At 43.3% G+C, this 15,166-nt stretch overlaps 1 protein-coding gene across 3 annotated transcripts in view; it reads left to right on the forward strand.

The window, feature by feature from the left end:
• The window catches only part of LOC129654585 (SLAM family member 5-like), a 28,942-nt gene extending 19,506 nt beyond the window's left edge, over nt 1-9,436 (forward strand). For 2 of the 3 annotated variants that reach the window (XM_055583901.1, XM_055583902.1), the window contains exons 4-7: nt 4,208-4,510; nt 6,122-6,250; nt 6,450-6,532; nt 6,806-9,436. In XM_055583901.1, coding sequence (XP_055439876.1) covers nt 4,208-4,510; nt 6,122-6,250; nt 6,450-6,532; nt 6,806-6,898 — 608 coding nt within the window. In that variant the 3' untranslated portion in view covers nt 6,899-9,436. The remainder of the gene's footprint in view (nt 1-4,207; nt 4,511-6,121; nt 6,251-6,449; nt 6,533-6,805) is intronic. The other variant, XM_055583903.1, reaches the window with a different exon arrangement.
• The last annotated feature ends 5,730 nt before the right edge of the window (nt 9,437-15,166 follow it).

The following is a 15,166-nucleotide window of genomic DNA, read 5'->3' on the forward strand; positions in this document are numbered from 1 at the left end:
CCAGGCAAGAACACTGGAGTGGGGTGCCATTGCCTTCTCCAATGCATGAAAGTGAAAAGTGAAAGTGAAGTCGCTCAGTCGTGTCCGACCCTCAGCGACCCCATGGACTGCAGCCTACCAGGCTCCTCCATCCATGGGGTTTTCCAGGCAAGAGTACTGGAGTGGGGTGCCATTGCCTTCTCCAAATACACTATAGCAACCATTAATTGAGCATTTTCAGTGTGCCATGAGCTTTAAACGCATTCTATGACTGAACATTTAAACAGAACTTCCTGTGTGCCAGACATTGTTCTCAGCACTTTATACCTATTAACTTAGTCCTCACAAAAACCCCATGAGGTAAGTACTATTATTATCACATTTTTCAGATGAGGAAACTGAGATGCACTGAGTTTAGACAATTTCTCCAGGATCATGTATCTAATTAAGAAACAGGGCAAAAGTTCAAAATCCTTGCAAGTCTGTTCCACAGTTCATACTCTCAATTCTTACCTCATAATCGCATCTTCAAAATATCTCCAAGAAATATATGTTGTAATTCTCTCTTACTATAAGTAAGGAAATTGAGGTTTAGAATGCTTAAGTGATTTCTTTAATCACCCAGCCAGGAGGTGGCAGAGCCTAGACCCAGAGCAGAAGCCTTTCTGATCCCCAAAGCCTAGAGGCCGGAAGTTTATGTTATTTCTTGTATCCATTGTGGTTTATGGGCTCTTAATAATCATTCTTCCTAAATGAATATTAGGTCATATATCTAAATGACTGCTGAGTTCTAGACACTGTGCAGGCGAAGGTTAAATGGCCCCGCCCTTCCAAGAGCTTGCACTATAGCTACAGAAGTTCTGGTGTTGAAGCTGTCAGTCAAGTATATAGAGAGGCTGAACAAATGACATCTTCCCCATGCTTTTTTGTCACTTACAAAGACTTCTGGTGGCTGGCGGCTGTAACTATGAGTGTAGAAAAGAACACTGACCACATCCCTTACTCAGTCAAAAGTATCTCTCATAATAAAGGGATACTTTTGTCGATGCTAATTACCAAATTCTCCAAGCCATGTCATGTTGCTTAAGGCTATTGTCAACAAATTTTTATGGTGGTCTCACTTTCTTTGCCAGTTCTGAATGAAGGTCCTTCTGCATCTCCCCACTCCGGCCTTAATGGTTATAGCCATTGCATTGTGTTGAGTAAGGCACCACTTCTAGAGGTGACCATGCTTGAGAACTCAATAATAGAACCAAGAGACATTAACAAATCATCTAAGGACATGAACAGTGTCTTGTTGGTATTGGCCATGGGATCTCTGTTAACTCAATTTTGGTGTGCCTAAGTGTCCTCTTGTATTATGTGAATAAAAACAGTATCTTTCTCTAGAGGTTTTGTAATAAGCTAATGTAAAGCACTTAAAGCAACCCTGGAGGACTGATGCCCATGGATGTTAGCTGGTGCTGCTGTTTCTTCTCTTCGCCCTTCTCCCTCCTTCTTCTGTCTCCCCTCCTTCTTCCTTTCCTCCTCTCCCTTTGAAGATATTCTTGTAGAGATTCCCTTGTATATGATGCTCTTCCCTTACTATTTTCAAAAGTCTGTCTTTCTCTTTGACTTTTGAATATTCAGTTATTACAGGTCTCGATTTATACTTCTTTGATTATACTGTCATGGTACCTTTGGGCTTCGTGGACCTGAATGTACATTTACTTGCCCAGACTTAGGAATTTTTCAGCCATAATTTCTTTAAATAAGCTTTCTACTTTTTTTCTTTGTCCTCTCTTTGGAACTCCCATAACGTGTGTATTGATTTTCCTGTGGTGTCCCATAGACTTTTTTCACTCTTTTTTCTTTTCCTACTCTGACTGTATAATTTCAAGTGCTCTATCTTTGATTTTGCTTGTTGTTTCTTCTGCTTGATCAAGTTTGTGGATGAGACCCTTTATTGAATTTTTAATGCAGTCATATTTTTAGTTCAAGAATTTCTGTTTGGTTCTTCTGAATGGTTCTTCTCATTTTGGTCACAAATTGTTGTCCAAATTTTGCTTAATGGTCTGTCTGTGTTCTTTGGTAGTTTGCTGAGCTTATTTAATATGATGATATTGAATTGTTAGGCAATTCATAGATCTCTATTTCTTTGAGGTTGGTTATTGAAGTTAGTTTTGTTCCTTTGGTATTGTCATGTTTCCCTGATTCTCCATTCTTGTAGCCTTGCATTGGTGTCTGTGTATTTGAGTAAGCAGTCTCTTCTTCTAGTATTTTAGGGCTGGTTTTAAGGGAAAAAAAAAAAGACATTCACTGTAAAGTTCAACAAATGTAAGGCTTCAGCTGTAGAGGCATGTGGGATGCTGGCTGCAGGAGTATGTGAGTTTCTGAATATAGGGTTGCATTGACCATCTGTGGGTATATGTGAGAAACTGTTTTCCGGGCCATGTGTCCCAGTTGCTGAGATGCCCTTCCACTTACATTTGTTTGGTAAAGAACCCACCTGCCAATGCAGGAGACATAAGATATGTGGGTTCGATCCCTGGATTGGGAAGATCCCCTAGAGAAGGGCATGGCAATCCATTCCAGTATTCTTCCCTGGAGAATCCCATGGACAGAGGAGCCTGGTGGGCTACAGTCAGTGACCCTTTGCAAAGAGTCGGACACAACTGAAGTGACTTAGCACACATGCACGCACCCTCAAATAATGTCCTCACTGTTCTGGGTGCCGTGAGACAGAAGCCAGCTTCTCAGGCAGCGTCTCACAAATTATGAGGAAGCTAGACTATCACTTCATTCCCTCTTTCTCATGTGGGAAAAGTCACAGTCTAGTGGTATCTCTCTCAGCACTGAATCATGCTGGCCTGGGATCAAGGTGATGAGGTAAAGCAAAACTGTTCTTACCCTTTCCCCGTGGCTGACCTAGGATTTTTGGTCCATCAAAGTGTTGGAGCCCCCCACCTGAACTCTGAAGATCTCATAGAGTTATTTCTGACCATGGATAGTTGTTAAGTCATATATCCTAGTGTCTTGCTGGCATCCGTGCCTTCTTTCTCATTCAAGGAAACTTATGGTTGCATTTTGCCCATCCAGATAATCCAGAATAATCTCACAATTTTAAGGTCAACTGATTAGCAGCCTTCATTCTATCTGTTACCTTAATTCTCCTTTTTCATGTAATGTAACATAACCACAGGTTCCATGGATTAAGACATGGACATCTTTGAGGGTCCATTATTCTACCATGATTTGGAAATCCAAGTGTAGTTAGAACCCCCTGTACACTGTCTTCTCGCTCAGAGCCAATCCATTAATGGCCTCGCTCAGAAAAGACACCACAATTTAGCTCTTAAATGCTACATAAGCGTAGAGAAAGTTTACACTGTAATGCTTATTAAGGAACCCATTTAGTGAACACTGTCTTCTGTCTTTTCCTAAAGATCCTCCCTGCATAGGGAAATATCCTTCTATGGAGAAGACAACTCATAAGTCCCCATGGGATTTCTAAGGCAGCTGGTAAATCTGTCACTTTTCTTCCTGTCTATACCACAATTTCAGTAGAATGTTCTAACCACACTTGGAAGTGTCATTCCTAGTTACTACCACTGCATCTCCCACAAATGCCTCTCTACTTTTGGGAGCCTAGTGCCTTTCTCTGGCCTTCCAGAACTAACCAGATGTCCTTTTCCATAAGATCTGTGCTGTCCCATGCTTCATCTCAGCTGGAGACACAGGCCATGAAGCAGGACAAGCCCTTCTGTCCCAAGCTCCCAAGCTTCTTGCTCTTCTGGGAAAAATCCAATTTTAAAAAAATAATAGGCCCTAAGAAAATGGAATGCAAATTTTATTTTCTTGTGGATGATTCTTAAGGCTTGTGAAACTTAGTGAAATTACATAGGGCCTAACCCAATAGCCCCATTTCAAGCTCTTGGTGAATATTCAGCTTTAGGAAAATTATGTTTTAAGTATAAAATGCACCCACTTGCTTTATAGGAGAAGGAAATGGGCAACCCAATCCAATGTTTTTGCCTGGAAAATTCCATGGACAGAGGTGACTGGCAGGCTACAGTCCATGGGATCACAGAGAGTCCGACACGACTGAGCAACTATCACTCACTCCTTCACTTTCTTTATAAAGCTTCCTTATATGCCTTGGTTTCAATGAGGTAATAGATATTAAACTGTGGCATGTAAAGTTTTCCACATATGTGAAGTTTAATTCTTTTGTTGCCTCCTACCCCAGAGCCCGTGCCCTCTCCCCAGATTCTGGTGGGATCAACATCCATCACACCAGACTGGTGCAACGTCACCCTGGAGTGCAGAGCCTCTGGGGCCACAGACGATCTGAATGTGACCTGGGAGAACAAGGGCCTCCCCAGAGAATGGGAGCAGAGAAGGACATCAGAACCAGCCTGCAACTCATCAGCCAACATCCTGGCTGTGAGCTTTCCTAGAGGCCAGCCCAATGCCAGCCTCGTCTGTGTGGTCAGCAACCCGGGGGAATATAAAAATGCCTCCTTCAACCTTGGGGAAGTCTGTGTCCATGGTGAGTGCAATCTGCCAGAGGGGAGGAGCATTTTCAGAGCTCACATAGCACTGAGGTCTGGGGGTTCAGGGCTTTTCTTCCCACCATTTTCTTAGCACTGCTTTCTACCTGGCCACTTCATACAGTAATCTAGGAAAAACATTCAACTTACTTTTGCTTTTCAGTGTGTCTCACATCCATGACCTACTGTAAACTGCTTGCCCCTGCTAGTCCAGGTAGTCGTTTTTCAGTGCCTCTCTCCACCACTATCCAACATCCATTGTGCATTCAGCATGGTCTTCAGGAAAGTAATCACACTGGGTCATTTGTGGCTTTTCTTCGAGTCTGACCTCCATGACTTCCTGTGGGATGTCATGGAGAGGCTCAGACGCTCCTCTGTCCACATTTCTGATCTTATTTATACACTTACCACTGAATTCCTTGTTTGTCATTCCAGAATGTGCCCTGCTTTTGCAAGTTTTTGCACCTCTGGGCATGTTGTTTTCTTGACCATCAGCCCTTCTTCACCCTGTATCCTTGACTTCCTGTCTCATACTTCATGGAGGATTCTCCTCAGCCACTGCAGATATGTGGGCATGTGAAAATGCATTCACACATGGCCCTGCCCTAAGGTAGGCCCCATGATTGGTCTAAAAATCTGCTAATTTGTCTAAAAATCTACTGATGTCTTGAAATTTTCATAATTTTTTAAGAAGGAGTCTGCCTTTTCATTTTGCACAGAGCCCTGCAATGCTGTAGCCATCCTGCCTTCAGGCATCGACTCCCTCGGGGTGTCTGTGGCCACCCCTATGCTGAGTGCTGATTATCTGTTTATGGATTTGTCTCCTCCATGGGCAGGAACACTATGAAGGCAGGAGCCATGTTTTGTTCTTTGAATCCCTGCGCAAGCACAAGCTTCTGGCCAAAGTTTATGTAATCAAAGTTGCACTGAATGAATGAATAACCTTATCCTGTGTGCAGTCTCACCCTCTGTAAACCATCCTCCATGAGCTGGTGCAGGGGTCTGAAATGTCAGGATCACTTAAAACATCTGTTAATTGGACCTGTCTACCCCAAGGCTAGAGTGTCAGGTGATTTTCAATACTCAGCATTACCCACAAGCCCTCACTAATTCCCCTCACCTACATCTCGTTCCCTGCCCAGTCCTGCCTGCTGCAATAAGGTGCTGGCAACTCCCAGGGGCTGGCTTTAGATACTGCCATTTCCCAAATGTGGCATCCCTCCTTCCTGGAATACTGTGCCCACCGTGAATATCTGGGAAACTGCTGCTCATCCCTCAAGGTCGGTTTATGCATCACCTCCTCTGGGAAGCCCTCCCTGAGGACCTCTTTGCAAGGGGTAAAGCTCTGTTTTACTGCAATCCCTCTGGCTAGCAGACTTAGATATTTCCTCAGTCCTCTCCACCCCATCTTACTCGTCTCAGTACCCCTGTCACCAAGCAGGAGCTTAGGACCTGGTTGAAGGAAAGAAACTGCTATACTCCTCCCTCTTCAGCTTCTGAACCAGAATTGTTTAGACTTCTCCACCTGCTGTCTATCTTCCTTTGGCAATGAATATCTCAAGCTCTCTCTTGACTTTAACTTATTTGCCCTCTGTGTTTGAGGAAAACAGATTCAGCCAATCTGGTCATTGCTGAACTCTTGCCAGGCATCCTTGGGGCAGTTGTGGCTGTGTTGTTGATCCTCGGAGGCGGACTGTACCTTTGGAAGATACGTAGGAAGAAGATGGAGACTGGAAGAGGCAGGTTTCCCTTCTCCTTCCATGCCCACAAACCTCTCTTTCTCACTGCATTCTTGATATCCTTTCTCCTACAGTTTATTCCCTTAGAATGTCCCTGCAGAGGGTTTAGTAGGTCTGGCCATGGTCTGTGTCCATAGCAGTGGGTGAGGGTGCAGATTTCCAAGGCTCAGATTCAACCTCCACTCTGCCTGTCTCTCAGGTGCAAGATCACAAGATGATGATGATGATAGCATCCAGTATGTAGAGCTGAGCCAGCAGAAATCTCAAGAGAGCTCAAACAAGGTGAGAGCTGGGCTGTGTGCTCTCCCAGGTCTCTCACTGCCTGGCCTGAGTTTGTCAAATCTTGTCACTGATGTTTCTGTTCCTACTGCCTCTTTAACACTTTCCAGACAGTCAACAATGTTAACTAAGAAAATTTGCACTTGGGACCAATATAATGCTGGGCACTTAGGGGAATTCATAAGTATTGCATGTGATCCACCGGTTCTATTCTGATCCTTCTAGGGCTCTTCTATCCCTCGGCTGTTTCAGGAACCCTTTGTCTTGCATTCCCAGGTTATCAGAGAACAGCATCTGAAAGAAAGGGTACCTCTCACTACTATCTACAGTGAAGTCTGTAAGCCAGGTCATGCCGTGAAGATAACTTAATTGGAGGAAACAGAAGAACTGACATTCCCAGGACAACTCCACCAGGAGCTTGATCCCTGCAGACACCTGCCTCTCACCTCTGGTCCAGTTCCAGCTGGTCCAGTACAGCCTTTGGTTTGCTGTACTCTGATTCTCCTGGCCACCATTCCCTGGGCCTATGTGGTCCTACCACTTCCTCTGATGCCTCTCCAAGCTGTCCTCCCACTAAGGATCCTCACAGCTGCAGAGCAAGCACTCCTCCTCTGCCATTGACTCAACTTCTGACCCCTCTCCTCCTGAAGCTTCCCAAAAAGGACCTTCCTGACTGTGTTAATCCCCATAGCCTCTGATGTGTGGTTGGTGTATGTCTTTCTGAGAACATGACTCCAGGCATGGAGACTGTGTGGAGATGGTCCATGCCACAGAGGAAGGAGTTAAGACCTTTGTGTTGGATGCTGAGCTGGGGGTCCATGGAGGCATCACGTATAGGTGGGAGCCCACAGAGGACTGGCCTGAGGCTTTCTTTGTGCCTCACACAGAGCGAAGTCTTGGGAAGAGTGTCTACTGTACATTATATATCTTATTCTTGGCTACCTGTGTTAACCTGGAGTTTGGTCTCAACTCGGCCCAAGGGCCCCAAACCCAGCTTCCTTTAAAGTTGAAAGAGGAATCTGTGCCACTTCACCCCTTTCCAAGACTTATTTTTCTCAGAAAATAATCCTAAAACCTCAAAGTCAGGAGTTGCATTCTTAGAAAAATAGCTCTAGCCAGTCCCTTTCTGGAATAAGAGTACTTGGTCATGAAGATGGATGTCAGTATCCTCCGACCATCCTTGATGAGGCTTCCAGGGGATAGGAAGAGTGAATTTTGTGGGAAGATCTGAACCAGACCTCTCCAGTTGCTTCTATTGAAGAGTCCTGCTGGCCTCAGTCTCTAGGTCAGCCTCTTTTTGGCTCACTCACATCCTTCTGTCAGGAATAATGGTTCCCTTTCCGGCTCCTTGCTCCCACCCCTGACTATTGGAACCCTACCATCCTGCCCAAAGCCCTCTTCCTAACCACATGTTCCATGAAGCCTGTCTGGTTCACAGAGGTTTAGACATGGTCTCTCCTATACTGATCTTTTCAAACACATAACTGAGGCCCTATCACAGTCTGCCATGAGATTGGTCATGAGTCTTCCCTGCTAGACTCACCTAGGGCTTCCTCAGAAGGGTGTTGGGGCCACAGGAAACCAGTGCCAAGGAGACAAGGACAAGCCCCTCTGCCTGTAAAAGGTCTGAGCAACCGTTCTTCCCAACTCCCAGGGGGACTCAGCAGACTGAGACCCAAAGAAGAGGTTGCTGAAGATTTTTCTGGTAGTGAGTCTAAAAGGGAATCAAAGATGGACCTGATGACCTCCGGCAACCCCACCTGTCCCAGAGGTTGGAGGTGGGGACATCCCCACTCCACTGACAGCCTCACACTCCCCGAAGACCTGTTTCAGCTGCACTATGGTGTGGGGGAGCTTCTCCTTTCTCTGGAGGTCTCCACCTCTTGGAATCCCCTGCTTCCTACCTTGGGTCCCAGCTCTTGGGTCAGAAGTGGGCTTGATCTAGTAGTGTGAGTTGCTGTGATTTCTAAATTGACCCAGATTCCTGGGTCACTTGGTTCTCCTCCTTGCTCACCTCAGTTCAGCTGCCTCATATCTGCCTTCAGACTGTCTAAACATGGTCCCTGCTCAGGGCTTGAACATTGTGAGGCAATACTAAGAGCCTGCTGGATGGTGAACAGGTGAGGGAGGCGGTGGGAGATCTGTAATAGGACACTATTTCTGATCTCCTGTCCCTCAGGTGGAGCAGAAAACTGAGGGAGAGATAGGCTCCATCTCCTAGTGGACTTCTCAGGTAATTGATCATGGTTGGGCATCAGTGCCCATAAGCCCAAGAGCATTGTAAGATGGGACCATCCAGTAGCCATTCCCACCCCCACCAAAATTAGAAAAAAATAAAATGAAGGGACTGGTTTTTTCTGAACCTGTAATGAACCAGGGTTTGTTCCATGCATTTTAGAAATATTATTCTTCTAATTCTAACAATGACACTCTAAGGTTGGTATTATTATTCCCATTTTGCAGAACAGAAAACCAGTATCTCAAACTAGTTGGTGGTACAGCAAAACCTGAATCTAACAAAGTTCATAGCTTGCCCCTTCACATTAGTCACTGAAGACTTTGGAATTCTCAAGTATTCAGGTGGGAATATCCTCCAGCTTTTTCTCTCCCAAGGATCCCAGACTCTGACTGAGGTGCTTTAGTATCCTCATTGATATGGAGCAGCTGGTGGTTAAAAAGGAATTACTCCTGAAGTGGCCAATGTGGCCTTGGTGGATGGGAAACATAGAATGAGAGACCTTGATTTCTGATGCAGATGAGACATTTTAAGGGAAGATGTTTCTTCCCCTTGGGTCTCTGTCTCTCCTTGTAAGGTATGTGTGGATGTCATCACCTCATCTTCAAACCAGCTTCCCCTTTGCAATGTTATTCATAAAATCATTCAACATTCAATAAACTTTCTGTAAGTCTCTCATTTATGCCTTTAACAATTCTGTGAGCAAAGATCTCTATCATACAAATGAAGACATATAATCCAAAGATATTAAGTACTTCCACAAAGTGTCCTGAGTGTAAATGATTTGGGTCACAGGGAATCATAATTTCATTCATTTTGACTCCTTCTCCCTCATCCCAGACACCCAACCAATCACCATGTCCCTTTGAGATAATCTTCATTAAGTTTCTTGTATTCTATTCTCTTATTCTTTTAACCACATTGTCTACCTAAAATATCTACTACTTACATGACATCTTCATTTGGATGTGTAAAATGTTTAAATTTGAACTCGCTAGACATACTTTCCATATGCATCCATTCAGTAAATGTTATCTTTCTCCCTTTTGTCCTGGGTACCCAACCTTGGTGTCACCCTTGACTTCATTCTTTTTTTATACCCCAAACTCTCTCAGCAAATACTGATTATCTTTTCATTTTATATATATAAACACATACACATAACTACCTGTCACTACCTACTTGATCCAATATGACAATCATCTCTCATCTGCACTACTGCAATAGTCTCAGAGTCTCTCTGTTTCTGTTCCCGGTCCCTTAAAGATTATTCACAAGATACCATCAAGAGTGATCCCTTCAAACATGTTTCATTTCATTACTCCTGAGCTGAGTATTCTTCTTTCACTCCCACTTTTCCCGCAAGCCCTACACCACCTGACCCCATCTCCCACACTCCCTTCTTTCCTTAATCCCCTCTAGGACATTGGGCTTTTTGCTATACATTTAACACAACAGTCATGCTCCTGCCTCAGAGTCTTTATTTCTGCCTAGAATTCTCTTATTCCAGCATCTATATATCTCATTCCCTTACCTTCTTCAGGTCTTTGCACAAATTTTGTCTTCCTCACCTCCCTATTTAATACCATACCCTTCTGGCACCTCCTCACTCCTCCCTGCTCTGTTTTATCTATAGCACTCATCATAAGATTGAGGCAATATGTACTTAATCTAGGCTTTCCTCTAAAACAAATGTGCAAATCAAGTTTCAAAAAGTAACCTGCAAATGCTAGTATACAAATATCATTATTATTCCCAGGAAATTGCAACACTGATAAGTTAATAAACTTCCCCTAGGTCACATAGCTATTAAGTGGGCAAAACTATGATTTAAATGTTGGAGTCAGATTCTAAGGTCCCTGATCTTGCCCACTATATTATATTGATTAAATAAATTGTAATCTATCTACATGAAGGGATACTATTTAGGAATAAAAATAGTAAAGTACATCTTTATATATTTAAACTGAACAGAGTCTATGAACATTAAATGTTCTAATCTATTGTTGATTCCTTATAGTGTAATTTTTAGTTCAGAAGAAAAAATGCATGAACACCTGAGATGTTGACCAAATAATTTTTTTTTAAAAAGAACCAAACAGAACTGAAAAACATAATAACTGAACTAAAAATTACACTATAAGGAGTCAATAATAGATTAGATGCTACAAAAAAAAAATCGGCAAACTGGAAAAGAGAAGAATGGAAATCACTCAAGCTTAATAGATAAAAGAAAAATATTTAAATTAAGACCCTTTAAGAGACTTCTGAGACAACATCAAGCATACTAGCATTCACATTACAGGGGGTCCCAAAAGAGTAAAAGAAAGAGAAAGGGTTATAGAATATACTTGAAGACATAGTAGCTGAAAAGTTCCATAATCTTAAAAAGGTCACATGCATCCAGTTCTAGAAAGAACAGGGTACAAAGGATGATAAACCAAAGAGAATTACACTGAGACATACTGTAATTAAAACAGGAAAAACTAAAGATAAATAGAGACTATTAAAAGCAAAAAGGAAAAGGCAACAAGTTACGTGCAGAGGAAATCACATAAGACTATCAGCTGATTTTTCAGGAGAAATTGTCGGTCAGAGGGTGTGGCATGATAAAGTGATGAAAGGGAAAAGCCTACAACCAATAACACGTTACCTGGTAAGGCTCTCACTCAGATTTGATGGAGAAATCAAAAGTTTTATAGGCAAGCAAGTTCTAAAAGAGTTCAGCACCAACAAACCAGCTTTACAACAAATGTTAAAGGACCCTCTTTAAGCAAAATAAGAAAAGACCACAACTAGAAATATAAAAACTACAAAGGAAAAAGCTAAAGAGCAAAGGCAGATATATAGAAAAGATAAGAAATCATCCATACACAAAGCTAGGAAGAAGGTTAAAAGAGAAAAGTAGTAAAAACAATTATCTATATTCACAATAAGTAGTTAGTTCAGTTCAGTTAAGTCATTCAGTCATGTCCGACTCTCTGTGATCCGATGGACTGCAGGACGCCAACCTTGCTGTCCATCACCAACTCCCAGAGTTTACTCAAACTCATGTCCATTGAGTCGGTGATGCCATCCAACCATCTCGTCCTCTGTTGTCCCCTTCTCCTCTTGCCTTCCATCTTTTCCCGTATCAGGGTCTTTTCAATGAGTCATCTCCTCGTATCAGATGGCCAAACTATTGGAGTTTCAGCTTCAACATCAGTCCTTCCAATGAACATTCAGGACTGACTTCCTTTAGGATGAACTGGTTGGATCCCCTTGCAGTCCAAGGGACTCTCAAGAGTCTTCTCCAACACCACAGTTCAAAAGCATCAATTCTTCAGCGCTCAGCTTTCTTTATAGTCCAACTCTCACAACCATACAAGACTACTGGAAAAACCATAGCTTTGACTAGATGGACCTTTGTTGGCAAAGTAATGTCTCTGCTTTTTAATATGCTGTCTGGGTTGGTCATAACTTTCCTTCCAAGGAGTTCAGTTCAGTTCAGTCGCTCAGTCGTGTCCGACTCTTTGCAACCCCATGAATCATGGCACGCCAGGCCCCCCTGTGCATCACCAACTCCCAGAGTTCACTCAAACTCATGTCCATCGAGTCAGTGATGCCATCCAGCCATCTCATCCTCTGTCGTCCCCTTCTCCTCCTGCCCCAATCCCTCCCAGCATCAGAGTCTTTTCCAATGAGTCAACTCTTCCGATCAGGTGGCCAAAGTATTGGAGTTTCAGCTTTAGCATCAGTGCTTCCAAAGAACACCCAGGACTGATCTCCTTTAGAATGGACTGGTTGGATCTCCTTGCAGTCCAAGGGACTCTCAAGAGTCTTCTCCAACACCACAGTTCAAAAGCATCAATTCTTCGGTGCTCAACTTTCTTCACAGTCCAACTCTCACACCCACACATGACCATTGAAAAAAACCATAGCCTTGACTAAACAGACCTTTGTTGGCAAAGTAATGTCTCTGAGTAAGCATCTTTTAATTTCATGGCTGCAGTCACCATCTGCAGTGATTTTGGAGCCCAAAAAAATAAAGTCTGACACTATTTCCACTGTTTCCCCATCTATTTGCCATGAAGTGATGGGATAGGATGCCATGATCTTCGTTTTCTAAATGTTGAGCTTTAAGCCAACTTTTTCACTCTCCTCTTTCACTTTCATCAAGAGGCTTTTGAGTTCCTCTTCACTTTCTGCCATAAGGGTGGTGTCATCTGCACATCTGAGGTTATTGATATTTCTCCCGGCAATCTTGATTCCAGCTTGTGCTTCTTCCAGCCCAGCGTTTCTCATGATGTACTCTGCATAGAAGTTAAATAAGCAGGGTAACAATACACAACTTTGATGTACTCCTTTTCCTATTTGGAACCAGTCTGTTGTTCCATGTCCAGTTCTAATTTGCTTCCTGAACTGCATACAGTTTTCTCAAGAGGCAGGTCAGGTGGTCTGGTATTCCCATCTCTTTCAGAATTTTCCACAGTTTATTGTGATCCACACAGTCAAAGGCTTTGGCATAGTCAATAAAGCAGAAATAGACATTTTTCTGGAATTCTTGCTTTTTCACTGATCCAGTGGATGTTGGCAGTTTGATCTCTGCTTCCTCTGCCTTTTGGCAAACCAGCTTGAAAATCTAGAAGTTCATGGTTCACGTATTGCTGAAGCCTGGCTTGGAGAAGTTTGAGCATTACTGTACTAGCATGAGAGATGAGTGCAGTTATGCGGTAGCTTGAGCATTCTTTGGCACTGCCTTTCTTTGGGATTGGAATGAAACTGACCTTTTCCAGTCCTGTGGCCACTGCTGAGTTTTCCAAATTTGCTGGCATATTGAGTGCAGAACTTTCACAGCATCATCTTTCAGGATTTGAAATAGCTCAACTGGAATTCCATCACCTCCACTAGCTTTGTTCGTAGTGATGTTTCTAAGGCCCACTTGACTTCACATTCCAAGATGTCTGGCTCTAGGTGAGTGATCACACCATCGTGATTATCTTGGCTGCAACGGACTGCATAGAAGCAGGGCCAAGATGAGCTACCCCACGTCCAAGGTCAGGGGCAGCGGCCAAGAGGAGCTACCCCACATCCAAGATCAGGGGCAGCGGCCAAGAGGAGATACCCCACCATAGTTTGGCCCCAGCTAGATAGCAGGGAGGGAAGACAGCTCCACCCATCAACAGAAAATTGGATTAAAGATTTACTGAGCATGGCTGCGCCCATCACAACAAGACCCAGTATCCCCCTCAGTCAGTCTGTCCCATGAGGAAGCTTTCATAAGCTTCTTATCCTTCTCCATCAGAGGGCAGACAGGCTGAAAATCACAATCAGAGAAAACTAACCCATCTGACCTAAGCCATGGACCACTGCCTTGTCTAACTCAATGAAACTATAAGCCATGTGGTGTAGGGCCACCCAAGATGGACGGGTCATGGTGGAGAGTTCTGACAAAATGTGGTCCACTGGAGAAGGTAATGGCAAACCACTTCAGTATTACTGCCTTGAGAACCCCATGAACAGTATGAAAAGGCAAAAAGATAGGACACTGAAAGGTGAACTGCCTATGTAGGTAGGTGCCCAATATGCTACTGGAGATCAGTGGAGAAGTAACTCCAGAAAGAATGAAGAGACAGAGCCAAAGCAAAAACAACACCCAGTTGTGGATGTGACTGGTGACGGAAGTAAAGTTTGATGCTGTAAATAACAATATTCCATAGGAACCTGGGATATTAGGTCCATGAATCAAGGCAAATTGGAAATGATCAAACAGCAGATGGCAAGAGTAAACATCAGCATTTTAGGAATCAGTGAACTAAAATGGACTGGAATGGGTGAGTTTAACTCAGGTGACCATTATATCTACTACTGTGGGCAGAAACCCTAGAAGAAATGGAGTAGCCATCACAGTCAACAAAAGAGTCTGAAATGCAGTACTTCGATGCAATCTCCAAAACGACAGAATGGTTTCTGTTCATTTCCAAGGCAAACCATTCAATATCACAGTAATCCGAGTCTATGCCCCTACCAGTAATGCTGAAGAAGCTGAAGTTGAACAAGACCTTCTAGAATTAACACCCAAAAAAGATGTCCTTTTCATTATAGGGGACTGGAATGCAAAAGTAGGAAGTCAAGAAACACCTAGAGTAACAGGAAAATTTGGCCTTGGAGTACAGAATGAAGGAGGACAAAGGCTAATAGAGTTCTGCCAAGATAATGCACTGGTCATAGCATACACCCTCTTCCAACAACACAAGAGAAGACTCTACACATGGACATCACCAGACGGTCAACACCAAAATCAGATTGATTATATTCTTTGCAGCCAAAGATGGAGAAGCTCTATACAGTCAGCAAAAACAAGACCAGGAGCTGACTGTGGCTCAGATCATGAACTCCTTATTGCCAAATTCAGGCTTAAA

This window comes from Bubalus kerabau, chromosome 6, assembly GCF_029407905.1.
Source record: "Bubalus kerabau isolate K-KA32 ecotype Philippines breed swamp buffalo chromosome 6, PCC_UOA_SB_1v2, whole genome shotgun sequence".
Lineage (NCBI taxonomy): Eukaryota > Metazoa > Chordata > Mammalia > Artiodactyla > Bovidae > Bubalus > Bubalus kerabau.